This window comes from Staurois parvus, unplaced genomic scaffold (genome assembly GCF_062004578.1).
Source record: "Staurois parvus isolate SC_StPar_1 unplaced genomic scaffold, SC_StPar_1.0 ptg002090l, whole genome shotgun sequence".
In the NCBI taxonomy this organism is placed as follows: Eukaryota; Metazoa; Chordata; class Amphibia; order Anura; family Ranidae; genus Staurois; species Staurois parvus.
The window spans coordinates 134,761-150,000 of record NW_028319886.1 but is presented as its reverse complement, the minus strand read 5'-3'; the positions used below and the strand labels follow the sequence as shown (position 1 = coordinate 150,000).

At 44.9% G+C, this 15,240-nt stretch overlaps 1 protein-coding gene across 2 annotated transcripts in view; it reads right to left on the bottom strand.

Moving 5' to 3' along the window:
* Nucleotides 1-15,240, bottom strand: part of STARD8 (StAR related lipid transfer domain containing 8) — a 141,078-nt gene that overhangs the window by 37,381 nt on the left and 88,457 nt on the right. For both annotated transcript variants that reach the window (XM_089664894.1, XM_089664893.1), the window contains one exon: nucleotides 10,719-10,800. In XM_089664894.1, coding sequence (XP_089521020.1) covers nucleotides 10,719-10,800 — 82 coding nt within the window. The remainder of the gene's footprint in view (nucleotides 1-10,718; nucleotides 10,801-15,240) is intronic.

Sequence of the window (15,240 nt, the reverse complement as noted above, 5' to 3'; positions counted from 1 at the left end):
ATCCGCTACATCCTCGTACATGCCTGGTACATCCCATACATACATACCCAACCTCGGACACAAGGTCCCCCAACCTCGGACACAAGGTCCCCCAACCTCGGACACAAGGTCCCCCAACCTCGGACACAAGGCCCCCAACCACGGACACAAGGCCCCCAACCTCGAACACAAGGTCCCCCAACCTCGGACACAAGGCCCCCAACCTCGGACACAAGGTCCCCCAACCTCGGACACAAGGTCCCCCAACCTCGGACACAAGGTCCCCCAACCTCGGACACAAGGTCCCCAACCACAGACAAGGTCCCCCAACCACAGACAAGGTCCCCCAACCTCGGATACAAGGTCCCCCAACCTCGGATACAAGGTCCCCAACCTCGGATACAAGGTCCCCAACCTCGGATACAAGGCCCCCAACCTCGGATACAAGGCCCCCAACCTCGGATACAAGGCCCCCAACCTCGGATACAAGGTCCCCAACCTCGGATACAAGGCCCCCAACCTCGGACACAAAGGCCCCCAACCTCAGATACAAGGCCTCCAACCTCAGATACAAGGCCTCCAACCTCGGACGCAAGGCCTCCAACCTCGGACGCAAGGCCCCCAACCTCGGACGCAAGGCCCCCAACCTCGGACGCAAGGCCCCCAACCTCAGACACAAGGCCTCCAACCTCAGATACAAGGCCTCCAACCTCAGATACAAGGCCTCCAACCTCAGATACAAGGCCTCCAACCTCAGATACAAGGCCTCCAACCTCAGATACAAGGCCTCCAACCTCAGATGCAAGGCCTCCAACCTCGGACGCAAGGCCCCCAACCTCGGACGCAAGGCCCCCAACCTCGGACGCAAGGCCCCCAACCTCGGACGCAAGGCCCCCAACCTCGGACGCAAGGCCCCCAACCTCGCATACAAGGCCCCCAACCTCGCATACAAGGCCCCCAACCTCGGATACAAGGGCCCCAACCTCGGATACAAGGGCCCCAACCTCGGATACAAGGGCCCCAACCTTGGAAAATTGTTTTTTATTTTCCTTGCACGTGATTGGGTATTCTTTCCAAAGTGAAGTTTCATCTCCTTTACGGAGCTCGGGGCAACTTCACTTGCCAAGCGTACCGTCTGTTTCCCGTTAGTAAATCCACCCCGGGGTATCAATCTGCTGCTGGGAAAAAAAAAATAAATGCATCCGAACCGCGCTGTACACTCGGATTGCTGAGGAGACACTAAAAGTAGGGAAAAAATTTATTTTAAAATAAAAAAAAAAATTTTTATTCCCAATCAGCCCTTAACTCCTGCTTTTTTCAATTTTTTTTATTTTTTTTTATTTTTTTGCCATTTTAAAGCATATGAATTTTTTTTTTCTTGAATTTTCTCCCGGTGATCATTGTTACGGTAATGAAAGCCACGGGAATGTCCATAATTTTGGAGTTGTTACCAGAAGAGGAAATTTCATAATTTTGGAGGGCTCTTCTCTCATTTCCTGTGAAGGGAAATCTCTTGAATGAGACGCAGAGGACAAAAATAAAAAAAATAAATAAATAAAAACGGGGGTTTAAAAAAAAAAAAAAAATGTAAATCCATTTTTAGATATGTTTATCCTGTTTATATTATTTTTGTTTGTTTTCATTTTGTTTATAAATAATAATGCCATGCTTTGTAATAGAAACATAAATCTAATGTCAAAATAAATTGGACACAAAAAAAAAAAAAAAAAAAAAATTTATACAACACTGTTTTAAAATGAATGCTGATTGTATTGGGAAACAAATCTTATTTTTTTGATGTTTACATAATTTTGTCTGAAAAAAAAAAAATATATAAATAATACTGCCATGCTTTGTATTAAAAACATGAATCTGATGTGAAAATAAATTGGACACATTCCAAAAAAAAAAATTTAACATTTTTTTATAACACTTGTTGTTTTAAAATGAATGTTGACCATATTGTTTACATAATTTTGTATGAAAAAAATAAATAAATAAAAATAATAAAAAAAGTAAAAATACCAGTAGAATATAAATAATACTGCCATGCTTTGTATGAAAAATATGAATCTGATGTGAAAATAAACTGAACACATTAAAAAAAAAAAAAAAAGTATACAATTGCTGTTTTAAAATAAATGTATTGGGAAACCAATCTTATTTTTTTTTCGTTTACATAATTTTGTATGAAAAATTTTAAAAAAAGTAAAATACCAGTAGAATATAAATACTGCCATGCTTTGTATTAAAAACATGAATCTGATGTGAAAATAAATTGAACTCATTAAAAAAAAAATACAAATTCTGTTTTAAAATGGATGCTGATTGTATTGGGAAACAAATCTTATTTTTGTTTTGTTTACATAATTTTGTATGAAAAATAAAAAAATAAAAAATTTAAATACCAGTAGAATATAAATACTGCCATGTTTCGTATTAAAAACATGAATCTGATGTGAAAATAAATTGGACACATTCCAAAAAAAAAAGTTGAACATTTTTTTATAACACTTGTTTTAAAATGAATGTTGACCATATTGTTTACATAATTTTGTATGAAAAATAAAAAAAAATAAAAAAAAAAGTAAAATTACCAGTAGAATATAAATAATGCTGCCATGCTTTGTATTAAAAACATGAATCTGATGTGAAAATAAATTGAACTCATTAAAAAAAAAAATACAATTGCGGTTTTAAAATGAATGCTGATTGTATTGGGAAACAAATCTTATTTTTTTGATGTTTACATAATTTTGTCTGAAAACAAAAAAATTTAAATAGTAGAATATAAATAATACTGCCGTGCTTTGTATGAAAAATATGAATCTGATGTGAAAATAAATTGAACACATTAAAAAAAAAAAAAGTATACAATTGCTGTTTTAAAATGAATGTATTGGGAAACAAATCTTATTTTTTTTGTCCAACATAATTTTGAATTAAAAAATTAAAAAAAAAGTCAAAACAGTAGAATAGAAATAATACTGCCATACTTTGTATGAAAAACATGAATTTGATGTGAAAATAAATTGGACACATTCGAAAAAAAAAAAATTTAACTTTTTTTTTATAACACTTTTTTAAAATTAATGTTGAACATATTGTTTACATAATTTTGCATGAAAAATCAAAAAAAAAAAAAAAAAAAAAAAAAAAAGTAAAATACCAGTAGAATATAAATAATACTGTTTACATAATTTTGTATGAAAAAAAAAAAAAAAAATGTAAATACCAGTAGACTATAAATAATACTGCCATGCTTTGTATGAAAAATATGAATCGGATGTAAAAATAAATTGAACACATTAAAAAAAAAAAATTGAACATTTTTTTATAACACTTGTTTTAAAATGAATGTTGACCATATTGTTTACATAATTTTGTATGAAAAATAAAAAAAATAAAATAAAAAAAAAGTAAAAATACCAGTAGAATATAAATAATACTGCCATGCTTTGTATTAAAAACATGAATCTGGAAAAAATTGTTGTTTATTTTATTTTATGTAAATCACAAACAACAATTTTTTCCAGCTTGATAAATATTCATTTTAAAAATAACAAGTGTTGTTACATAAAGTCTTTATTTTATTTTTTTTTAAATGTAAATCACAAAGACTTTATGTAACAACACTTGTTATTTTTAAAATGAATGTTTATCAAGTTAGAAAAAAATTGTTTACATTAAAAAAAATAAGAAAAAAAATGTAAAAACAACAAAAACAATTTTTTTTTACAATTTGAACATTTATTTAAAAAAAAAAAAAAAAAACAAGTGTTACATAAAGCCTTTTTTTTTTTTTTTTTTTTTTTTTTTTTTTTGGAATGTGGCCAATTTATTTGAACATCAAAATCATGTTTCCCATGGCACAGCAATATTTCCAACTTCTTTTTTTTTCTTTTTTTTTTTCTTTTTTTAAGGCAAAGAGTCTGAAGACAATACTATCAAAAGAAGTCCTTACTCAACTTTCATTTCAAAAGCTATAGCTGAATTAATAAGTGTACAGCTAAAATAAAAAAATAAAAAATAAAAAAAATTTAAAAAAATTACTGAAAGAAATAAGTCTTCTGACACCCCACAGACACACTCATTGCTGCTTTATCTCAACCACAGCCACTTAATAACAAACCAAAAATTACTCAGCCCTCCCACATGTCACATGACCTGTAGGAAGCGTGACCTTTTCAGCACGTGTTATAAATGGGTGTTGCATATCCATGTGACAGGAATGTCATTAAAGAATGTGACTTTTGTACGGGAATCTTGTGATTTCTCAGGGAGACCTCCCATATTCTTTGGAACAGTAAGATCTTTACTTTTTTTTTTTTTTTTTTTATAACTTAGCCATAGTAGGGATGAGCAAAACTGACAGTTTGTGCTTTGCAAATAATTAACGTATTTAAAAAAAATAAATAAAAATTTATATATATATATATATATATATATATATATATATATATATATATATATACATACACATACATACATACATACATACATACATACACACATACACACGTTACATTAAATGATAAAAGAAAACAAATTTAAAAAAATTAACCCCCCCCCCCACAATAAATTGTAATAAAAAAAAAAATCCAAATAAAAAAAATAAAAATTATTGTTTTTTAATGCCCAACTCCAGGAAACCTAAAAAAAATTTCCTTTGCAGTGTGGCTGCACTGTTTAGTGCGGGGGAGAGTAAAACAGTTTCACTTGCCCGATCCTCCTCTCCCTGGCGAACGGCGCTCCCCTATACTCCAGCATTGGGCTAGCCCTTGGCATCCTCAAGTCCAATATGGGCCTATAGACCCTGCATTGGTCTTTATGACATCAGAGGGATTTAGACTGCCATAGCATAGTGTCCAATCTCTGTCCTCCCACTGACACCAATGATGGGGCACTATTCCTCCCACTGACACCAATGATGGGGCGCTATTCCTCCCACTGACACCAATGATGGGACACTATTCCTCCCACTGACACCAATGATGGGGCACTATTCCTCCCACTGATACCAATGATGGCGCACTATTCCTCCCACTGACACCAATGATGGGGCGCTATTCCTCCCACTGACACCAATGATGGGGCACTATTCCTCCCACTGACACCAATGATGGGGCGCTATTCCTCCCACTGACACCAATGATGGGGCGCTATTCCTCCCACTGACACCAATGATGGGGCGCTATTCCTCCCACTGACACCAATGATGGGACGCTATTCCTCCCACTGACACCAATGATGGGGCACTATTCCTCCCACTGACACCAATGATGGGGCACTATTCCTCCCACTGACACCAATGATGGGGCACTATTCCTCCCACTGACACCAATGATGGCGCACTATTCCTCCCACTGATACCAATGATGGGGCACCATACCTCCCACTGACACCAATGATGGGGCACTATTCCTCCCACTGACGCCAATGATGGGGCACTATTCCCCCACTGACACCAATAATGGGGCACTATTCCTCCCACTGACACCAATGATGGGGCACTATTCCTCCCACTGACACCAATGATGGGGCACTATTCCTCACACTGATACCAATGATGGGGTACTATTCCTCCCACTGATACCAATGATGGGGCACTATTCCTCCCACTGACACCAATGATGGGGCACTATTCCTCCCACTGATACCAATGATGGGGCACCATACCTCCCACTGACACCAATGATGGGGCACTATTCCTCCCACTGACACCAATGATGGGGCACTATTCCTCCCACTGACACCAATGATGGGGCACTATTCCTCCCACTGACACCAATGATGGGGCACTATTCCCCCACTGACACCAATGATGGGGCACTATTCCTCCCACTGACGCCAATGATGGGGCACTTTTCCCCCACTAATACCAATGATGGGACACTATTCCTCCCACTGACACCAATGATGGGACACTATTCCTCCCACTGACACCAATGATGGGGCACTATTCCTCCCACTGACACCAATGATGGGGCACTATTCCCCCACCACTGACACCAATGGTGGGGCACTATTCCCCCACCACTGACACCAATGGTGGGGCACTATTCCCCCCTACCAGCACCAATGGTGGGGCACTATTCCTCCTCCTACTGACCACAGGCATTAGATTTACTCCAACTTACCACCAAGCCTGAGACATTTCTTACTCCCACTGGCCACAGTCTGCTCCCCCCCAAAGTCTAAAGGAGAATAAACCGACCTTCATTTGGAAAGTTTGGACCCCGCTCTAGATCTAGCTCAAGTAAACAATTCTGGCGTTCGGCTTCAAGGTACGTCCTCCCTGGTCTAAAGATTTTGAAAAAAAATAAAAAAGTAACATGAAAACATGCCGAAGAGGAAAGAAAAAATAAAATTGGGGACCGGCCCGAGGAATGAGTCACTGGAAGGTGTCTGGGAGGAGAACCGTGCGTCCAACGATGACCAAAATTGTGTTTCCACCGACCAGAGCCAAATGGCTGGAGAACATACGCGGACCTGAAGGATCTGGACTCCGGTAAGTGGCGCCTCCACGGCACCGTGCTTGGAGGACACGGCACACGTACATCCAAATCCTCTGCTGGAGACCAACGTATGGACCACAAACCACAAACGTATGGACCACATACCACCAACGTATGGACCACATACCACCAACGTATGGACCACCGTACCACCAACGTATGGACCACCGTACCACCAACGTATGGACCACCGTACCACCAACGTATGGACCAACGTACCACCAACGTATGGACCAACGTACCACCAACGTATGGACCAACGTACCACCAACGTATGGACCACATATCACCAACGTATGGACCACATATCACCAACGTATGGACCACATACCACCAACGTATGGACCACATACCACCAACATATGGACCACACACCACCAACGCATGGGCCACACACCACCAACGTATGGGCCACACACCACCAACGTATGGGCCACACACCACCAACGTATGGGCCACACACCACCAACGTATGGGCCACACACCACCAACGTATGGGCCACACACCACCAACGTATGGGCCACACACCACCAACGTATGGGCCACACACCACCAACGTATGGGCCACACACCACCAACGTATGGACCACATAGCACCAACGTATGGACCACATACCACCAACGCATGGACCACAACAGCATTATGAAATCGTTAAAGGGTGACCGAACCCCAACAATAAAACTTCCATCATCAGTTACATTGTTCATAGATGTATCTAAGAAGGATGACGGAACTCCGCCCCTCTGTGATGGGCTCAAGGACGGAGGTTTCCGGAGGTTTTGGGAACGGTGTTCCTCAATCCCAAAACGCTTCCAGTCCTGCTCCTCCATAGATACAGTCCGGGGCGGACTGACAATTTGAACACTCAGGCACTGTCCGAGGGCCCGGGGTCAGTAGGGGGCCCCATGAGATGCCCCTAGTACCTTTTTCATAGGTTTTTTTTGAGTTTGGGCAAGGACACAGGAGCCCCATGATCCCCTATTGCCCGGGGGCCCCATGAGTTGTCAGTCCACCCCTGGATACAGTCCATTGACTTGGCACCCTCGGAAATATTGGGATTCCCCACGAGTAAAATGAAAGGGGCTGGGTGACCTCACTGGTTGCCAAGGATGCGACAGCTGCTGGCACCCGCCACTTCCTCCACCACCATTGGCAGGAAGGAAGCGGTCGTATATGGTAGCTGTAGAATTATCACTGCCATACATGAGATCTGGCTCCTGAGGAAGGTCCAAAAATGAACGCCCAACGAATGACTTTAGAATGCAACAGCTTCAGGCAGTCAATGGTTGCTAAGGAAGCAGCGGGTGCTTGCAGTGGGTTTGCGGTGGGTCGTCTTTTTTTTTTTTTCCTGTTTTAGGCGAGTAGGGAGGTGGCATCGTGATGGACAACGAGGAACTTTTTTTGGGACTTTGATTTTGGGTTGTGTGTGGTGGGTCGTCTTTTTTTTTTTGTTTTAGGTGAGTAGGGAGTTGGCGTGCTCAGGGGCGGACTGACAACTCATGGGGCCCCCGGGCAATAGCGGATCATGGGGCCCCTGTGTCCTTGCCCAAACTCAAAAAAGCCTATGAAAAAGGTACCAGGGGCATCTCATGGGGCCCCCTACTGACCCTGGGCCCTCGGGCAGTGCCCGAGTTTCCAAATGGTCAGTCCGCCCCTGGGCGTGCTTCATGATGGACAACGAGGAACTTTTTTTGGGACTCTGATTTTTTTTTTTTAGGACTTTTCAAACATTTGGCTGTCTATTTCTTTGACATTTTTGCACCCCATACTTTTATCAAGTAGAGAGGAAAACATTATCTAGGGGCTTTTGCCTGCAGACCCCGACAACCATCTGGCCAGGGTTGTCTAGGACTTTCAATGTTGTAGGATGGCTTCCTCCCATTGCTCAGGACTTGACATTTTGGCCACCCATACTTACTAGACAGGAAAGTATTATTTAGGGGGCCCCTGCCTGCAGACCCCCACAACCACCAGCCAGGGTTGCGGGTAGGAGGCCCTTGACCTCAAACATGGCACCACAAAGCCATCCCTCCATGTGGAGGGCTTGTGGAATCATTTTTCCTACCAGCTCCAGCTTTTCAAGCCATCCTTGAGCTCCAGCCCAGTGGCTTTGCCTATGCGGTGGTAATATCATGAGTCTGGGGCAGGTAACATTTTTTTGGTCTTCTCCAGTCACCAGGGGAGAGGCTGCAGCAGGGGGGCTGATCTGTGTCAGACATTTGTGACCACTGCCAAAGAGACAAGACTGACACAACTGGGTCATCTCTGAGCCCAGGTCCCTGGTTGTGAAGATGATACTATACTGCAAAGGACAAAAAGGAATGAGCAAAAGGTCCAAACGAACGCCCCAACAGCCAAAGTCGGGTCCAAACCAAACCTTGAGCTTGTCCCTTCCTTTGAGTCTAGATCCACAATAACCCATGCAACTCATACCCAAAGATTCCTTACCCTTTTATCCCCACCCACCTAAGGAAGTCTAGACCATCCTCTCCCAATCGCTATGCTTGCCTAGATCCTGCACCAAGGTCCGGTGGCATGGTTTACATCTCTCTGCAGATTTCTTGATCCGACGTTCCCACCAATTACCGAGTTCTATAGGGCTGGTAGAAGGAACGGCTCCCATCAGTCTACCTGCCCAAAAGAAGCCCACCAGGCCGAACTTTACAGGCACAGATGATGGATCAAGAAGCCATCAGAGGGATCTAGAGAATTCCATGGGGCACTATTCCTCGCAGGGGAAGGCCGGGGCCAGCTCCCTTTAAAAAAGGGAAGGCCGGGGCCAGCTCCCTTTAAAAAAGGGAAGCCCGGGGCCAGCTCCCTTTAAAAAAGGGAAGGCCGGGGCCAGCTCCCTTTAAAAAAGGGAAGGCCGGGGCCAGCTCCCTTTAAAAAAGGGAAGGCCGGGGCCAGCTCCCTTTAAAAAAGGGAAGGCCGGGGCCAGCTCCCTTTAAAAAAGGGAAGGCCGGGGCCAGCTCCCTTTAAAAAAGGGAAGGCCGGGGCCAGCTCCCTTTAAAAAAGGGAAGGCCGGGGCCAGCTCCCTTTAAAAAAGGGAAGGCCGGGGCCAGCTCCCTTTAAAAAAGGGAAGGCCGGGGCCTGCTCCCTTTAAAAAGGAAGGCCGGGGCCTGCTCCCTTTAGAGCAGTGTTTCTCAACTCCAGTCCTCATGGACCCCCAACAGGTCATGTTTTCAGGATTTCCATTATTTGCACAGGTGATTTGATCAGTTTCACTGCCTTAGTAATTACCACAGCTGTTTCATCTGAGGGAAATCCTGAAAACATGACCTGTTGGGGGTCCATGAGGACTGGAGTTGAGAAACACTGCTTTAGAGGAAGGCCGGGGCCAGCTCCCTTTAAAAGGAAGGCCGGGGCCAGCTCCCTTTAAAAGGAAGGCCGGGGCCAGCTCCCTTTAAAAGGAAGGCCGGGGCCAGCTCCCTTTAAAAGGAAGGCCGGGGCCAGCTCCCTTTAAAAGGAAGGCCGGGGCCAGCTCCCTTTAAAAGGAAGGCCGGGGCCAGCTCCCTTTAAAAGGAAGGCCGGGGCCAGCTCCCTTTAGGGGAAGACCGAGGCCAGCTCCCTTTAGGGGAAGACCGAGGCCAGCTCCCTTTAGGGGAAGACCGAGGCCAGCTCCCTTTAGGGGAAGACCGAGGCCAGCTCCCTTTAGGGGAAGACCGAGGCCAGCTCCCTTTAGGGGAAGACCGAGGCCAGCTCCCTTTAGGGGAAGACCGAGGCCAGCTCCCTTTAGGGGAAGACCGAGGCCAGCTCCCTTTAGGGGAAGACCGAGGCCAGCTCCCTTTAGGGGAAGACCGGGGCCAGCTCCCTTTAGGGGAAGACCGAGGCCAGCTCCCTTTAGGGGAAGACCGGGGCCAGCTCCCTTTAAAAGGAAGGCCGGGGCCAGCTCCCTTTAAAAGGAAGGCCAGGGCCTGCTACCTTTAGAAGAAGACCGGGCCCCCTCCCTTTGCAAAAACCAGGGTCCCTCCCTTTGCGAAGACAGGGGGGCCTCCTCGGGAAATGGATATTTGTAGCTCCTGTCTTATTTTGGGATGAGCAGGTAAAGTTCCCCTTTAAGTTCCATTTCTATCAGGTCTCTACAAATGTTCTAGAATGGTTCCCACTGGCCATGAGAGTTTAGAGTCCCCAAGAAAAGAAAAAAAAAAAAAAAAAAAAAAAATCAAACTAAGAACAACGGAACTGGAAAATTCAGAATTTACTTAGAACTCATCTGTACCTGCAGAGGGATTTAAGGGAATCCGGGTCCAAAAAGCTGTGGTCTCTCTTCACACAGGCAATATCCAGAGGAAACTGGTTATCTGTAGAGAGAGAATAGAACGGAGGGGATTACCAGAGAGTTGTGAAATCGCCCAACCGACCGTTTTATGATCTGAGCCTCTAAGGATGACAGAACTTAAAATCTCAACTCATAAAAAAAAGAAATAATTCTGTTATACCAACTATAAATAGAATACGATAGTAAACCTATAAATAGCAATCCTGGATTTCAGGTTGTGGGTAGGAGGCCCTGGACCTCATAAACATGGCACCACACCCATGTGGAGGGCTTAGCATCATTTTCCTTATGCCCACCTGCAGACCCCCACAACCACCAGCCAGGGTTGTGGATAGGAGGCCCTGGACCTCAAACATGGCACCACACCCCCCTCCATGTGGAGAGCTTGTGGCATAATTTTCCTTATGCCTGCCTGCAGACCCCCACAATCACCGGCCAGGGTTGTGGGTAGGAGGCCCTTCACCTCATAAACATGGCACCACACCCCCATCCATGTGGAGGGCTTGGCATAATTTTCCTTATGCCTGCCTGCAGACCCCCACAACCACCGGCCAGGGTTGTGGGTAGGAGGCCCTTGACCTCAAACATGGCACCACACCCCCATCCATGTTGAGGGCTTGGCATAATTTTCCTTATGCCTGCCTGCAGACCCCCACAACCACCGGCCAGGGTTGTGGGTAGGAGGCCCTTGACCTCAAACATGGCACCACACCCATGTGGAGGGCTTAGCATCATTTTCCTTATGCCCACCTGCAGACCCCCACAACCACCGGCCAGGGTTGTGGGTAGGAGGCCCTTGACCTCATAAACATGGAACCCCTCCCCCATCCATGTGAAGAGCTTGTGGCATAATTTTCCTTACCAGCTCCAACTTTTTTCAATAAAAAGCCATTCTTGAGTTCCAGTCCAGTGGCTTTGCCCATGCGGACATAATGTCATGAGTCTGCTTCAGGTAAGAGGAACATTTATTTCAGTCTTCTCCAGTCACCCGGGGGGGGGGGGGGGGGGGAGGCAGCAGCAGGGGCTGATCTGTGTCGGACATTTGTGACCACAGCCAAGCACTGAAAAAGGGGCAAGATTGACAGGGCTGGGTCATCTAGGAGCCCAGGTCATAGATGGCATCCCTGGATGCAAAGATGATGCTGCCCTTCGAAGGACAAAAAGCAGATGAAGGCATTGTTGGGGGAGGTTGTAATCTCTTTGAAAGGTAATAATACCTGGGGAAAAAAAAAAAAAAACCTGATGACAGGTCCACTTTAATTCCAAATCTGTGCACATTTGGAAAATACGGTGCAAGTATTTGAAGTCAATTTGTTACTTCCTCAGTGTAAGGGAAGGAAGGTTTTGCACCTAGTTATGAGCTTTGGTTGTTAGCAGTTGCTGTCGTCTTTGTTTATTTGGGAACTTTTTAGAAGGGAGTGAACTGGAAGTCACTTGGCCAGACAATGGCTGGCTTGACACTTCCCCATGATGCCATGCTTCCACCTATTGTTCTGCAGCAGAGTTCCATCCTCTCCCGTGTGAGTGTGAGAAACGCAATTCCTGAGTTTGTGCCGCGGACTGAAAGATGTTCAAGTGTGAAGTAACCGGAGTAGACCGCTTGTGTGCCGGGCAAAGCGAAATCCGACCTTGTGGTGACATTACTTCTATGGTGAGCCTTGATTTCCACTTGGTTTCAGTCATGGTAAGAAACACCAAAACATTTATTGTTGGCAGGAAATGCCGTGCTCATGCCATGTTCATGCTTGGTAGGCATGTCATATACCTGAAGGCAACGGCAAACTGGAAAAGGCCCAACCGCAATCAAGTCATACATGATCGTGCTTCTGTTAAATAGATGTTCTTCTTTACGGAGCTCTCTGTGTGGTTTGTTCTCGGAGATTGGTTGGTATTCCCCAGTTAAGGGACCGCGCCAAAGCGTGGGTGTGGAGTCTGCATCTCAAGGTAGCCGTGTCTGTGTGGAAAACTGAGGCTTGGCAAGCAGGGTCTCACTTTTTGATCTTATGGAGGAAACTGCAGATGAGTCACCATGTAGACGCTGACTGGTGTCCCCCATCCCAGAGGGGTATGGCTTGTTCTCTCAGTAATTGGTTGGTATTCACCAGGTAGGAGAGAGTATACTAAACCATGGTTGTGGAGCCTTCATCTCAAAAGTAGGGGTGTCCATGGGGAAAACCAAAGCTTGACAAGCCTTTTGACCTTTTTGGAGGAGACTGTAGATGACTCACCATGCATATGCTGTCTGGTGTCCCCCATCCCAGAGGCCTATGGTTTTTTTTCTGTGAGTAATTTTTTGGTATCCCCCAGATAAGAGAGAGTATATCAAAGTGTTGGTGTGGAGTCTGCATTTCTAAGTTGGAGGTGTCCATGGGGAAAACCAAGGCTTGGCAAGCAAGACCTTGTCTTTTTGATCTCTTGGAGGAGAGTGCAGAGGAATCACCATAGAGATGCTGTCCGGAGTCCTCCCGCCCCAGAGGGGTATGGCTTGTTCTCTCAGTAATTGGTTGGTATTCACCGGTTAGGAGAGAGTATACTAAACCATGGGTGTGGAGCCTTCATCTCAAAAGTAGGGGTGTCCATGGGGAAAACCAAAGCTTGACAAGCCTTTTGACCTTTTGGAGGAGACTGCAGATGACTCACCATGCATATGCGGTCTGGTGTCCCCCATCCCAGAGGCCTATGGGTTTTTTTCTCTCAGTATTTTTTGGTATCCCCCAGATAAGAGAGAGTATATCAAAGTGTTGGTGTGGAGTCTTCATCTCAAAAGTAGTGGTGTCCATGGGGAAAACCAAAGCTTGACAAGCCTTTTGACCTTTTGGAGGAGGCTGCAGATGACTAACCATGCATATGTGGTCTGGTGTCCCCCATCCCAGAGGCCTATGGGTTTTTTTCTCTCAGGAATTGGTTGGTATCCCCCAGATAAGAGAGAGTATATCAAAGTGTTGGTGTGGAGTCTGCATTTCTAAGTAGAGGTGTCCATGGGGAAAACCAAGGCTTGGCAAGCAAGACCTTGTCTTTTTGATCTCTTGGAGGAGAGTGCAGAGAAATCACCATAGAGATGCTGTCCGGAGTCCTCCCACCCCAGTGGGGTATGGCTTGTTCTCTCAACGATTGGTATACTCTCTCTTAACTCGGTAATACCTACCAACTATTGAGAGAACAAGCCATACCTTCTCTGGGATGAGAAACACCAGAGTCTCTACATGGTGACTAAACTGTAGTCCCTTCCAAGAGGTCAGAAAGACAAAGCCTTGCTTTCCAGGCCTCGGTTCTTCATACCAAACACTACTATTCTGAGATGCAGACTCGGTACCTACCGATTGGTAAATTCTCGATCAACTAAAAGTATGGTCTGCATCTCAAAGTAGCGGAGTTGGTATAGAGAACTGAGGCCTGGCAAGCAGCGACTTTTTTTTTTTTACTTCTTTGGGGACAGCATCTACATGGTGACTCATCTGCAGTCTCTACAGAGGGAGAGAATGTCACCAACACACCATGGATCTCCAAAATGGGTCCAAAGCTTTATTCAGAAATCACATTATAGCAGGAGCACCCCAGGCTCTTCTGCTATAATGATGTGAACACTAAATACAGTTTTGGACCCATTTTGAAGATCCGTAGTGTGCTGGTGACATTGTCTCGCTCTGAATGTCCTTGCTTCCAGCTGGTGGTCGCTTCTTACGTACACAGCCATTTCTGCAGGAACGTGTGTGTTTTGGGAATAGTACGTTGCCATCCCAGTGGGAGTATAGCTTGTTCCCTTAGAAATTGGTTCTCATTCCCCAGTTAAGAGAGTATACCATAGTGTGGAGTCCACATCTCAAAAGGGTCGGTATGGGGAACCAAGGCTTGGTAAGTTGGGTCTTGATTTTTGTCCTCTCTGAGAAGACTGCAGATGAGTCACCATGTAGATGCTGTAAAGTTGTTCCTCATCCAAAAGGTGTTCCCCATGCAAATTGATTGGTGTGACAGACCAAAATCGGGACAGGGGCTTTTGGAGGGGACTGCAGGTTAGCCTCTTGCCTACAGACCATGGACCCTCGGGGGGGGGCTCTATTGTTTGGGGGGGTGCCTTTAGAGTAATTTTACGCCGGATGCAAGCCCACGTCTCCCAGAAACACACAGAACTGAAGGAACCAGCATTGACTACTTCAACCCCCCTCCTAGATTTAGAGACTCAGAGCAGAGCAGCTCAAAACAACCTGATGCTGAGGTCTCCTGCTGTAATCGGTTTATTAAGGTGGGATGTGTTTACGGTGCCTTTGTCTCGATGTTAATTGAGCCATCTATTGTTTCTGTCTGTTGGCTAGTCCTCCTGGAGTCTCCTACATGATGGGATTAGTCTGGTGTCAACTCTATCTGGTTACCCAGTCAGTTTGGGATGTTTATCCCAAACCGTAATATTTGTTCCTATTGTTCATGTGGGGACTGCCCTTCTTTTTGAAGTGGATAAAAACCTGTA